This window comes from Rhamphochromis longiceps, linkage group LG15 (assembly GCF_057381845.1).
Source record: "Rhamphochromis longiceps isolate RC_006_pf linkage group LG15, R_longiceps_female_GT1.1, whole genome shotgun sequence".
Lineage (NCBI taxonomy): Eukaryota > Metazoa > Chordata > Actinopteri > Cichliformes > Cichlidae > Rhamphochromis > Rhamphochromis longiceps.
The window spans coordinates 8576954-8591937 of record NC_140571.1 but is presented as its reverse complement, the minus strand read 5'-3'; the positions used below and the strand labels follow the sequence as shown (position 1 = coordinate 8591937).

The window sequence follows — 14984 nt, the reverse complement described above, 5'->3', positions numbered from 1 at the left end:
CCGGAACAGGATGTAAGGAAATTACTAAACACTAATCCCACAGAGCAAATCAGAGCCTCTCTTATGAGAAATGAAGTCATATACAGTGTTAAGCGTTACAAAGTAATGCATTATTGTGCAAAATTAAGTAATCACATTACAGTTACAATTATGTTGTAACTTGTGTTATAATAGTATATTCTTGAGTTATCTGCGCACCAGGTGGATAGAAAGAAAAAAACATCAAACAAACATGCTCTTTTCTCCTTCCTGCGCACTTGCACTACAGTTAGCTGATTTTAGTTCAGGTGCTGCAGGAATAAAATGGTGAAGTTGGTCCAGCAAGACAACTTTTGAAGACTGTGGACGTTACTTTTATTTTTATTGCACAAAAGGACAGCATGAAGGTAAAGTGGAAACTGCATCCAGGATGGAGCAATTGTATCATACTGCTAACACAAATTTATCTCTTTGCTTACATTTGCACAACCAGCATGCTAATGCTAAGCTAGCCAAGATTGCGTTGTCAGCTTTGTGCTCAAACCTAAAAACTGAAGGAGAGATCTTGTGTGTGTCCTCATTAGGATAGGGAATTGTGTTGGTGTGCGGGACAGTAGCCTATAGGTTTATATAATTACCTGGTAGTCATGAGACAGTGCTTTTCAGGTCATTTTACGGAGTAATGAGAAAGTAACAAGTCTTGTAACAACTTACTAATTAGGTAACATTCAGCATTACTTTTAAGAAAAGTAATAAGTAATGTGTAATACATTACTTTTCGTGATTAATAACAATATATTGCTCTTATATTATACTATTAAACTGTAATTATTTTATACAGTATAATGTTAGGGGCTTTGCGAGAGGACAAATAAGTAGAAGGAAAGAACGGTTTAGGAAACAACAGGGATGAGATGCACTTCTATAGCAGTGGCTGACAATTAGCTCATGGAGGTCAGTTATGATCCTCAATCCTGCCATCGCTGCAGTTAACATTGCATGTGGGTTTTTTCTGTTAGTCAAAATGTAGTCAAATCTCAATGCACAGACGTAATATACACTTTTTCAAAAAACACAAAAAAGGGACCCCTTAAAACTCCAGTACTTGCTTAAGAATTATTCCGTTTTAAAGACTCCCATATGGAAAAGATATATATAAATCTTATAAAGTTTGTATCTGTCTTGTGTGAAACTTGTATGAAAAGCATACAAGAGTGAAAACAGATATAAGATCCCTTGAAAAATTATATAAATGAAACTCGTATGTTTTGGATACTTACTAAAACAATATATAAAAGTAATGAGAAAAAAGCCACTTTCATGAGTAAATCATGTAAGCCTTTGTTACGTCCCTCTGCAGCCCCTAATCATCTCAATGTTTTCAGCTGGTGCTAATTGGCCACACCTAGTCAGGTGTGGATAAAAGCATACCTGAGGCAAGCTTCCCGGGGAGCTTACTAGTCTTTGCCTTGGTGGCACTAGCCACTTTAGCCAACCTGATAGTCCATTTTAAGATAAAACCTCTTTTCACCTACACTCTAGTATTCGTCTCCTTTTTTATGTTGCGGCTTTTGAGCCGGGTCGTAACACCTTATATGATTTACTCATGAAAGTGGCCACTTTCATGAGTTAAATCATATAAGTTTTTACTATTTCTTTTCCATATGGGCTTTTTCAGTGTCAAGGTAATCCAGGAGTCACTCTTCCAAACTGTGAATAAATACAACACAGTACTTCCTTAAAGTTCCCTGATCTAAAACTCACGATTAGCCCTTTAAATGAGATAAGATTAAGTATAAAACTTAAATATTAATGAGTTATATAAGATTGTCCATGTTGTGAAATTGTATTTTTTGTCAAATTCTTAGAAAATAACAGTTTGGACAGTTGTTTTGGGTTTTTTTTTAATCTATTTATGTAACGAAATTTCAAAGATTTCTGAGAAAACCTGAATAAAGCACATTAGGCACTCTTGAAATCATAAGCCGAGAGAGAGAAATCACATGTTGGGACAACCAGGAGTCACCAAAGGTTCACGCTGTTTTCATTTTTCATTAAGTCTTCATCAAGAATGGTGCAGGCTCGATTTAAGAGATTAGTGGAAAAGCTGTATTTGCATTTAGCCATGTGTGTGCGGGTGTGTGTGTTCGTGAGTGTATCTGGTCGTCTGCTGTTGTGTATACGGGACAGTGCAGGCCCTCCTTATCAGGAGGATTTATATACTTTTGATTTCTGTTCATGCGTTGGCAGTGGGACACAAACGCTGACCTCATCTTCAATCTCGTAATAAAACTATCCTCTCAGCTCTTCTCATCTCTCTCTCTATCACAGTTTTCCTCTGTTTGTGCCCCTCCCTTTTATTTTTCTCTCCAACAATATTATTATATTTCCACCTTTTTCCACTTCTGTTTTCTTACATTCACTTCCCCCACCTTCCTCTTGCTTCCAGTAAGCCTCATTGCCCCTCAATAAAAACTGCTGTGTCATAAATTTAGCACACTCACACTTTATGACATAATCAGCACCATAAAGCTCGGTCTATATTTAGCATCGCTCACAGGCGCTGTGGCGGTGGGGTGAAGGTGATGTAGCGCACTGTGTCAAGGCCAAGCTGAGCTACCTGCATTTTTAATGGTACTGATGCTTTGTTATTAGAGGAGGTGGGCATTCTGTCAGCGAGGACTCTCTTGGAGAGAGAACAACACTTAAACTTTTGCCTTTTCTAAACTTATCAATTCAGATATTGCACGGTTCATATTTTACTTATTGCTCTGACCTCTTGTGGGTTGGTTAAAACTTTAATTCAAGTTCAGCACAGCTCATCTGGCAACAAACAACTGCAATGATATTTTGCTGCCAAGCGCAGATTAACAGTTTCAAAAGCCTCTTCTCTGAATGAGAAAAGCTGCAATAAGCCGGGCTAAAGTTGAACATTCATATTTAACAATGCAGAGCACAAAAAGCGAAGAACAAGGAGCAACGTATCAGACCGCGATAAGTGTCCCGAGAGCGTTTCCATCATCTGGTGTCAGCAGTGACAGCAGTCTCTCAGCGTCATCATCCCACTTTTTGAAGTTCCAGTCTGAGAGAGCTGTCTAAATTGTTGTTTGCTTTGACGGGCTGTTGAAATTTCATAGTGAAGATTTTTCTCATTTAAATTTGAGTCAGGCTGAAGTTGGCCTCCTGGAGAACAGAGCAGCGAGCTTGACGTGCGAGGGAAATGTTTCTATCAGTGTTCCATTTGTTGAACAAGCATCACGCTCTGCCAGTGTTTGGCAAGCTACGCCTGATGCCCTGAGTTGTAAAGTATTTGGACAATGTGTGCAAAGATACAGCACAGTATGCCGGGAACAAGACCAAACATGATGTTTGTGTAGTGTTTGGCAATAGTAGAACAAGTCGAATGGTGGAATCCCTCATATTGAGACACATAGTAAGGGCTACTGTTTGCATGCCGTCAATCATTGAACTAAATCTTGGATCAAAACCCATTTTCGACTATGTCTGAAATGTGAACAACTACCACAGCTCAAACACTACACTATAAACAAGCTGTGACTCACCACCGAGCCCCCTCCTCTTTAACCCCAGAGCCACACACAAACACGCACACACCAATTACACCCGCTGAGACACATCAGTACTACTGAAGACACATCTATTGGTTTTGAGGTCAAGAGGTGGAATAGATGGAGAGTCAGCGAAACAAAAAAGCAACACAGGAAAGGGAATAGAGTGCTGGGCAACAATAGCGTGCTGTTTCATATCCAAACACACCTTTAGCATGGTTTCTCAACAAACACAGTTTAGCTCAGTGGGATAGTGATGACTCATTCCCTACTGATGCCCATGGGTCTGGAAAAACACACAAGCAGGGAACCATCTGATGGCTAAAATGATTGATAGGCAGTGGGATAGCTATTGTAATCGTAGTTGCATAACCAAGTACATCTGCAGCAGCATCGACATAAAAGGCCTGCCATGCATGTTTGGGCAAGTCGTGTGTGTTGACAGTTACTTTTCCTCCAGTGCACAGGTGTGAATTTACTTCCTCTTTGGTAAAGATTTTTAACAGAGTATCCGCGTTCTGTGCTAAATGCAGGCCTCCTGCACTAATTTACAGCAACAACAAAGGTGGACTTTGGAAAAACACCCCTTTCTTCAGTTGCCTTATTGTTTATGTTACATAACAGCACTCGTGAAGGAGCTTAAAGGGAAAACATGAGGATCACAACATTATCTAGAGTCTTCTAAAGCCTAATTTGGTTTGTTTGTTTGCCTTCGGTGGGACATCAGTGAAATGAGTCAAGTGATGTTCTGGAGTGTATCGGGGATATGCTTCCTGCTGCAGGCATGAGGAGATTTTAGGTGAAAAGGCACCAGGTGAGTGGGCGGCCTCTCCCTTACCATGAAATAGGTCACATTCTTCTTGTTAACTTCTCGCTTGCTCTTTAAATTAACAATTTGTTCACATGTACGAATAAAGCTTATGTGACAGAGACATTAATCCAATTTAGTTTGTCTACAGATGGTGATGATTTTTCTTGTTTCTTGTAATGGCTGTACCGTTTCACACATATTTGATTTAAATTCAAGATTGAAAATGTTTTTTTCCCTTCTGTAAGCTAAAGACAAATATTGGAATTTTATTAACTTTTAATTTTGTGGGGCAGAAAATCATTCTTGTTGAACTGACACTAGAATTTGGTGCTCAGAAAATTGATTTATGAGATTTTCAAATGTGGAAACATTTTTTTTCTCTTTAGATCTAGAATAAATACATTAAATCCTTTGAACTTCCCCAAATGTCCCCATAATGTGTTGAAAGCGCACACTTAATCTAAAGCTAGTCAAAGTAATGGGTCATAAGTAAACAATGACTTATTTAGTGGCACAAGCCCAAAAAGTTCCACAAAGCTTGTTTTGTTCCTTGACTTTGCGTGGTACGATAATCGATAAAAATCAAAAAGCTGCAGGAATTACAAATTGCAGTTCTTAAATTATGATTCACCTATTGTGTTAAAAAGTAATTGCCCCCTAAGCCTAATAACTGGTTGTGTCACCCTAGCCTGAACAGCCTGCAATCAAGCTTTTGTGATAACTGGGGAATAATCTGTCACATTGCTGTGGGAGAATTTTAGCCCACTCTTGAACATCAACAGCCTGTTTAAGGTCATGTTAAAGTGTCTTGGCTTATATAGTAAACTCCAAAACCTTCATTTTATTTATTTTTTGAGGCATTCAGAGGTGAACTTGTTGGTGTGTTTTGGATCATAACCCTTGAAGCACTTGAGCTTCAATGGCCAGGCATTCTCCTTTAGGATTTTCTGGTAAAGAGCAGAATTCATGGTTCCATCAGTTACAGCAAGTCGTTCAGTTCCTGAAGAAGCAAAGCAGCCCCAGACCATCACACTACCGCCACCGAGTTTCAATGGTGGTATGATGTTCTTTTTATGAAATGCTGTGTTAGTTTTACACCAGACACCAGCTCAAAACTTCCAAAAAGTTCAAGTTTTGTCTGATCAGTTAAAAAGAAAAAATTTTTACAAAGAGAAACTATTTAGGAACCACAGCAATTCAGTGGGAGACCATGGAAAGTTACAGAGTGATGAGCAGCATAGTCCATAAAAGTCACACTGGTGACTCGATAACTAAGCAGTTCCAAACCTCCTCCAGCACTAACTTCATGGCATTGCTTTCCATGGAAGCACAGCCCCTGTTGGGATAATGTGTAGGTGGCACAGTACGTTTGTTCATTGTCCACGTACAGGCAGTCCCTTCATCGGTCAGAAATTTGACTTTTGTGTACTGCATGTGCAAAAGGGTGAGCTCTGTTCATTATTCACACAGTGACATCAACATGGACAAACTTTCCAAATATCACATTGAATAAGCAAATATATGACAGGCCAGAGTGAGACCAAAGATCAAAAGCTAATATTACTTGCACGTTTTAAATGTGCGACCTGTGAAAAACATTGGACCTTTGCTGTAACTTAGTCAAGCTGAAATTTTTTGCTAAAATGTGTCTTTTGCCATATTTTTTTTTACTTCTTCTAGTTTTAAATTTCTTCTAAGTAGCTTTTATTTACCAAACTAGATTCTTCTGATACAGTTTCTCTGTAGTCAAATTACCAAAGTGAACTAATAGCTAATAGCTTGGAATTCCAAGGTAGAATTCACGATTAGCGACTGTTTGTTTTTCCATTTACCTTGCAGCCCTTGCTTTTTTCATGGCCACTCGTTTTCCCATTTGCAGGACAAGGTGAGCAGGGCTCCTGGTGGTAATACAGGCCACCCTGCAGTCCTGCATAATGACAGCAGCCATACGGTGATGGGAAGTGGGTGTACCACAGGTCTTCAGCCAGCGGACACTTTGGACAGGAGTAAAGGAGGCCTTTCCCCTGAGCTTTCTCCACACTCACTTTCGGGTTCCTCATCCATCTCCGTACCTGCACAGGAAAAAAAGAACAATATTTATTCTAAATAAGAAAAAAAATGCTCTGATCTGACTTATAACATCTCAGTTTCTTCCTCTGTTGTTAAAGGTAACAGCGCAAGATCTCCACAGACGGAAATGTGCATACAGTGCATATACAGACACACCTTACCAGCTGCAACTCATCATCAGCTGTTTGTAATCTTATCCATGATTACATGTTGGCTAGAATGAGATACACACAATGCACTTACGAGAGGCACAGATTGTGTCTCCACTCTGCCACACATTAATCAGAGGGGGTGCACTCACACGATGACATATATGTATTACACACACACATGCAAGCACACACAAAGACATCTGATGGCGCAAAGTATGATGTTGAGTCTGTCTTTGATGAAGAATGAAAGAACAGCCTTGTTTGTCTACTCCCGGGTATGTTTTTGGCTTTCGTGTCTTTTTTCAACACCAGTGTTGCTTCACCGATACTTCGTAAAAGCTGAGGAGAACATCAGTCTTCAAGTGTGCTTTTGTGATGAAGTACCACAAGTCAAACCTTCATGCATTCACGTCATGAGCACGTGTTCTAATTATTACCCTTATGCTGTCAACAAACGCAGCACAAGTCGGTGCACGCAAGAACAATGCATACTGTACACACCGTGCTCCTTCAGTGACTAAGACCAGAGAAGCACTGTCACTTACAGGAAACACTGGTGTGTTTACGTTTGTGTGTGTGTGAGTGTGTGTGTGTGTGAGTGTGGAGGAAACAAAAAAAAACCTTGGTGAAAGTGGAGAGGAAACCGATAAACAGACAGAGAAACAGAAGGAGATTGACAGTGAGAGGAACCTTGTGAAATTTCATCCTGCTGCGTGACTCGAAAATTTAGAAAACACACACCACAGGGCTGTAGCCTGTGGCAGCTGAGCAGCACAGAGTCCAAAATGCAGTAACACACACACATACAGCACACACGCTGAGATCGAACGCCTAAGTCGAAGGGCGGCCTCGACAGCCTGTCAAGGCATGTCGGGTCGAAGAGAAAACAGACTTGGAAAAACACTCCAGCAGGTCAACACAAAAACAAGCCAGCTGCTGTAGGGCTGCCACAGAAAACGGATGACGCACACCTAAAATAAGAAAGCAACACAAGCTTCTTCACACATCGCGAGTCATGAACTGGCTGCACGTGATTGGAGTTCCATCTAATTACATGAGTTTTCCCTTTGTTGTTTTTGAGATCAGGTTCAAAGAGGTAACGGAATGTGACAGATCAAACAGTGTTCTGTCATACCTGTTGTTCACCGCGCCACGCTGACAGTGAAACTAATTATAGGTGCTGAATCCACCGAATTTGGCACAAAAACACAGTCATCCATCGCTCATTGGAACGTGAAAATGTTAGCTTTTGTTTGGATCACTGAAAAGCTCTGCACGACATCATCGCTGTTACGTATTTGCTCCTGTGTAACAAGTTGTAAATGTTCAAATATACAGTGACAGATAAAAGTACAGTTACATGCAGAATGCAGCTGTATTGACTTTACATTTCTATTCCTTGTTCTGCATGACCCAAGGCTCTGTTTGGACTCATGCTTTCCTTATTATGCAATTAGGATTATTCTGAAGCAATTAGAGAAATAAATAAACCCTGAAGGGCAGCAATAACATCAACCGGGATTCGGGAATGTCCTGCAAGGTTCTGTTTTTTTTTTGTTTTTTTTATCATCGCTTGGATGGAGCAGAAGGGAAGCCAAAATTGAAACCATTTTGGAAAAATTGAAAAGAAAAATGTTAAGTTTACATCGATAGATACTCTGTGGGAAATTCATTGCAGCATAGAGCGCCTGTGGGAGTACATGCGTAGTTGTGTGTGTGTGTGTGTGTGTGGGTGTTAACGCAATCTGTCCTTATTCACTAGGCGATTCATCAGTAATCCACACCATACTGTACTCCATCTGAGCCAGCACAGACATTTTGGACCACTCATATTCTGAGTAAAAAAACAACAACCAAAAAACAAAATAAAAACACAGCAGTGACACAATCAGATCAGATATGTATGTAAATCTATCCAGTAACCCAGCGGATAAGAAACTAATATGAATCAAGAGCTTAAGTGATTGTTGCTGATTTGTTGCTATCTGGGAAGATGTTCGCTGCCTAAGGCTGAAATTGTGGCAACATGAAGTAAATAACAGCTGCAATCAGCCCTTAACTTGTCATTTGAATTATTTTACTACATAAAAAAAAAAAAAAAAAAAGTTCTGTTGTATCCCCAAAGCAGCAATGTGATTATTGACTGAGTGCATTACCTCTCTTCCACAAGCGGGAAGTAATGTTAGTCATATCCTTCCTGTTATGGCCTGCAGGCACCGCGCGCTGTTTTGTGTTTTGATCTCGTGTAAATCGACTGCAAATTATTCAGGGAGCATAATTAAATTTGTTTTTAAGATTGACATGTTTTAGTCAGATTACAGCATACAGTGACTTTTCGAAATCTAACAAAGCTGCGGCAGTCATACACGGTCATTTCTCAAGATGCAATCAAGTATGCAAACTGATTTATTAACGTCTGTGACATGCAATTTACTGATAACTGCCCTGATATGTAATGCAGATAAAAAGCACGTTTTATTTTTGTGCTTGATGTCGAAGTGAACCTTCTGTGCTTGTGTTTAGAAAACAGTACAACATTTGTAAATCACCCATAAAACGAATTATGTGTGTTTTTTTTCTGTTTTGCCCCATTTAGTAAATCTTGCCGCTAGTTTCTTAGGGCTACAACTAATGACTGGTTTACTAATAATTAATCAGTTATAAAACTTGAAAAAGTGTGGTACAAACTATTGTTGTAATATATTCGTTATTGTTTTAAGCGAGGTTTAGGCTAGTGCAGATAGGAAGGGCATTCGGTATAAAACTGGTGCAAAAATGAAATAAGAATGAGCTTTTCATACTGCATACTGGTTGAAGCCTGGGTTGACGATGACTGAAACCAATGCAGTTGACCAGCAGGGGCCCAGTGGATAGTGCGCTACTGCTGAACAAATACAAAAGAGTAGGAGAGGGAGGGAAGGCATGTTTAGAGGCAGTGAGAGAGAAAGAAGGACAGGAGTGTAGAAGCAAGAGTGGGGACTGTGATGGTTTGGACATGTGCAGAGGAGGGATATTGGACAAAAGGATGTTAAATATAGAGCTGCCAGGCAGGAGGATAAGAGGAAGACAAGAGAGAAATTCATGGATGTAGCGAAGGAGGACACGCAGAGATGCTAGGGACGAAGTGATGGAAGGAAGCAGATTATCTGCTGTGGGGATCCCTAAAGAGAGCAGCCGAAAGAAGAAGGAGAACGAGGTGTTGTTCACTTTTGTGTTTAGTTCCCCATTAAATGTAATAACTTAATGAGTACACATTTATTTGTTCAATTATTTATTTAGCTAGAACTTGAGTTTTACAACATATAGCTATGATAGTCTGAAATATGCAATGCAAAGTCTTGCAGATGTTCTGCAGCCCACAGATGTAATTATTCTGCAATTTAACAGTAATATGCAATATGCATAATTCTGATTTATTGACCTCTAGTGAGGGTGACAGTTATAATGTATCCTTGTGAGGTGAACCTTATTAGACAGTGAGACCTAAGTACCGTTTTGAGTTTTGAGTACAGTTTTAAGTGATGCTTTCATAAAAGCCAGGGCACACATTCATTAGACCTACACAAACAAACCATCACAGAAAACATTTAATACGAACCATCAACATTACACACCAGTAATGAGCCTTGTGGCAGCACTGCAGCAGAACCCAGGATATGCTGACTAGATCCTAACCACAGGACCTCTCTTCCACTCAGTGATTTCAACACAACACACACTTGTGGGTCCCGAAGTGCAACAGTGTTTTGGAATACACAAACACGCAAGCAAAAAAAGATAAAAACCTAACACACGCTGTAAACACAGACAAGCAGGGAGTCCAATCTTACGCTTGATTAGAGCAGCTTAGCCTTCACAATGACATCATCTCTGGTTTGCACACACACACACACACACACACACACACACACACACACACACACACACACACACACACACACACACTCTGGCTCTGTGTCACCACCTCTCACAGCCAATATGCACAAAGATGCACCCCCACCAAAATGTTGCTTGTTATCCAAACTCACCTTTCTCTTGACAAACTGGAAGGCAGAGCACTTCTTAAAGGAGAAGGCAGTTTTCTCTCCCCCACCTCCACCTCCCACGCCACTGCTTCCCCCTCCTCCTCCTCCTCCGCCGCCTCCTCCTCCCCCATTAACCAGCTTCATGGCCGACACCGGCACACCGCTTGCTTCTGTAGATCCCAGGATGACGGGCAGACTGGCAGACAGGGAGAAAGCAAGAGAAAGAGTTCAATACGGGAACGAAAGCAGGAGTGATGCCTCTGCGATGAGAGGAAGATTTGAGATGCAAGAGGAGAGCGAGAGGCAGCAGGAGGATGCAGATGGACCAAAAACTTGAGGGTGAGACACTGTGATATGAATGAGATTACCTCAAAACCAACCTGTCAGAACAGAGATGAAGACGGGCTGAAGAAAGTGAGAAATTCACAGAAAAGAAAGAGATGGAGAGACAAATACACCGGCTCCTGTTGATGTGGGCAGGAAACAGCATTGTTTACAGCACCCCACACTCAGCATCTCAGTGAATGTCAGCTGTGTGTGAAGTTTACACGTGCATCCACGAGTGTATTTACAAGATGGATGTGTTTAAGCACGGTTCTACAAGTCTAGATGAATGCCTAATTTCTCCATCCCTACCTTTATGCCGTTGCGCTGGCTGGTTTCCCCCGATCCTGCTGCAGCCTGTCTTTTTTATTTGTTGTTGTCCGGAGACTCCTCCGAAGCCCGGTCCCAGATCAGATGCACCACCAACACCAACAACTCCCAGTTACAAGTGTCCCTCTCTGGGCTAAGCTTACATTCCCAAAAATAGGATGCAGAGAACAGAAGCAAGTCTGAGGCGATGGTGTTGTTAAATAAAGAGCATGTCACTGTGTGATTAGTGGGTGAGCGTGTGCGTCCTCACTGGTGCAAAGACTTGAGGTGCACTGTGGGTGGGTGCACAGAGGAAGTCTCGCGAAGTATATGAATGAAAGCATGATGAAGCGTGTGTGTGATGAGTCCAGCTGCAGTCCTCTGGCTCACTCCGGTGCTACTTTATCAATGAAAGGCTCTGCAGCAAGCAGATGCTGCCTCCCCTCCCCTTCTCTTTCTCTTCCCATCTCTCTCTCTCTGTCTCTCTCCCTTCCTCCAAATCCTTCACTGTTTCCTCATCACCACTCTGCCCTCCCCCTTTTTCCCTCCGCTCACTCATTTTTCTGCTGCAGTCAGGGCTGGCTCCTCCCACTCTCTCTCCCTCCTTCACCTCACCTCAGTCCTCCCTTGTTTTCTCCCCTTTTTTCTTAATCTGTATCGCTGAGGACCAAAGAGGACAGTGACATCCATCACAGCAGGCCTGCATGTGAGGGATAATGGTAGTGAACCACTGTTACTGGCTCTTTTTGATCCAGCCGGACATCACGCTCACACTGACACACATCTCATCCCGTCTATGCATATGCCCTTGCCTCTGTACCAATAAGGCAGGAGCAGTTTAATTTCCTGATCTGACACCCGTGTACAATAAAGCTGAATCACTTTCTGGTTACGCTTTCATGGATGTTGTGTCCTGTAAAAAACAAAAAACAAAGCTGTGTTTCTAGTTGCGAGCTGGCTGCTGCCTTTAAAGTAAAACAATAACACGTGAATTATTAACCATTACATACGCTTTATATACGATAGGCTTCATGGCTTTTCGTGTAGCAATTAGAAGCAAATGTTTACTCACTCTGCTGCACTGATGAGAAAATTACTTTCTACTTGACCTTCATCTCGAAATTCATATTGCTCAACGGCATTTCTAGCAGCTAATGTCAACGTGTGACTTGAATTACAAGTAGGAAGAGCTACAAGGCAGTGTTTTTGTTGACCCACCCCACCAACACGATTACCAGGATTATGTTAGGTTAGGGTAAAGATTATAGGAAGTAGCATCCAACACCTGTTGGCTGCCATATCTCCATAGTAGCATCTTAGAAGGTGGTGTTTTATATACACTTATGACAGAAAAGCCAAGCCATGACTACATGAGTGGGTTTTATTTTAGCACGAATGTCATCGTGCTAAAATAAAGACCTGTGCAGTGAGCGTCAAGATGTCATCACATGACATCTTGGCGCTCTTGTTCTTGTACTACTTTTTAAAAGTTTTTATAACTCCAATTTTGTTTCAGAATTTTAAAGCATAATTGGTTGTGTGATATTTAAATTCAATTAAATTTTATTTATAAAGTCCCAAATCACAACCCAACACAACAGTCACCTCTTTAAATTGAAAGGTAAAGACCATACAATAATTGAGAGAAAACTTCAACAATCAGACGACTGCGTTTGAGGAAGGCCTTGGTGAGGGAAGGAAAAACTCCCTGATAACAGGAAGAATCAGGCTCAGAGAATGGCAGCCATCTGCTGTGAGCATTTGGAGGAGACAGGACAAAAGACATAAAAATATTACTGTCTAAAATATCAGATGTACACTCACTGCTTTGAACTAATCAGAGACTAACACATATTGTTTTTGATTGTTTGTTTACATAAAAGAGTGCATTTAGAATAGAATAGAATAGAATAGAATAGAATAGAATAATCCTTTAATTGTCCCACAAGGGGAAATTTGGTTGTAACAGCAGCCAGAAAGACACATATAGAACAAACAGTACACAGGACACAGAACAGAAACATACACAATTTTTCTGACATATTAAAATTTTTACATTAAGGACAATGGTTACTATAAACAGAGTACTGTACAGTTATTAAATTAAATAAAAATAACTACAGATAAGAGGCAAACCAGGTTGTAGTGCAAATCGGTTGATTAAATTATTGCAGTTACAGCGCAGATTAAACATCTATGTTTGTTGGCAGCAGTTCTGATTGTACAGTCTGACAGCTGCAGGGAGGAAGGATTCTTTTAATTGACAGTATAATTGTCTAGGACACACTGTATATAAGAGATGCACAGAATCACTTCACCCATTAGTTAGCAAAGTACTTTATGTGTTTAAAATACCAGTTGATTGTGAAACACACAAGTTTTACTGATTAACTATTGTGTTTATCGGAGAACAATGGTGCAACTGTGTTGAGTGGCTGTATTGATGGAAAAAAAAACATTAGAAAGGAAAGATTAAGAACCAATTTCACCAAAAAACACCTCTGCACTGCGTGCAAATTAAAAGGCACCCTGCTGTACATGTGGCAAGCATTCAGACAAAATGAAACTCTAATTAGGCAGCAAGTGAGTCTGTTTGCCTCAGCTACAAATTGAGAGGGATGCATTTCTTTCTCGGAGGGGAATCAGTGACTGTGCAGAATAATCAAGATCGGTCATATGACTCAGCAGTAATGACACAAAATGGTTAATGATGAAATAAAGTGTGGACTTTACTGGGCTTAGCTTCTACAGATGGAAGGAACATCTGGAAACCTCTGAGCTTTGTTTTTCTTGAATGCCTTCACATTTAATTGGTCTCTAAAATATTCTCTCTGATTGTATATACAGCATAGTTGTTGACAGAGGAAAACAATGGCATGTTATAAAGCAACAGTGGGGAGGGGTTCAGGGTGGATGGCTTTGTCGACACAGCACTACACTGATTTTTAATAGCTTGTCTGTGTCCTCCTGCTTGTGCGCTCTTGAAGATCGTATCAGAGAGAGGAGACAAATCACACCAGTGGTAATTTAGGTTGAAAGCCTCATATGTAGCACCAAAGTTAAGAGAGATTGTTTATTCTTTGATGTGCATTTTAATATTTGCCTCACTGCATCTAGTCAATAGAAGAAAAAGGGAAGAAGCCTATTCTGGTTTTAAGCATTAAAGCACCAGTGATTTGCTTCACTGAATCCAGTCGGGGGAATAAAGACAAAAACCTAGTTTGCTAAAATATCTCCTCATCCAGAGCTGTAAGGGCTCCAGGGTGCTATAACATAGTCTGACAGCAGCAACAGACTTACATAACCTTAACAGATTCTCACTAAAATATATAGCTGCATGGCACATGAATAATTCTGTGATCTCCCAAAAGATTGTGTGCTTCTCTTATGAATTCAAATCCGACCAATAAATAATTGACAATGGGGCTACTTAAATGTTTCACAGACTTGCCAAAATGAATGCAAAGTCTATAAATTATAGAATTTCCTCAAAGTTATGTGAATGCAGTGAAGTGTCATATACAACCAGGCCCTCCTCCAAAGAGCTTACAGATATTATCGCCTGTGTGGGAGCTGCAGCTCACAAATCCTACATATCACGTGGCGTTCACATGCCTTTTCAAGCATATTATTTACTGAAAGTAATGAGACATTACATTGGAGAACAGCAACTTTCAACTAAAAGCCAAGTGAAGCTGTTTCAAGCCTCTGTGATGGTCAGAGATAATATGCACTTGCGATCTCA

General features: G+C 40.6%; 1 protein-coding gene across 1 annotated transcript in view; it reads right to left on the bottom strand.

Moving 5' to 3' along the window:
* sgk1 (serum/glucocorticoid regulated kinase 1) overlaps positions 1 to 10750 on the bottom strand; it is a 33838-nt gene extending 23088 nt beyond the window's left edge. Inside the window, exons 1-2 of the mRNA XM_085382059.1 lie at positions 10610 to 10750; positions 6192 to 6431 (exon numbers count right to left, since the gene is read on the bottom strand). Of these exons, the coding sequence (XP_085238185.1) occupies positions 6192 to 6431; positions 10610 to 10750 (381 nt within the window). The remainder of the gene's footprint in view (positions 1 to 6191; positions 6432 to 10609) is intronic.
* Between the last annotated feature and the right edge of the window lie 4234 nt (positions 10751 to 14984).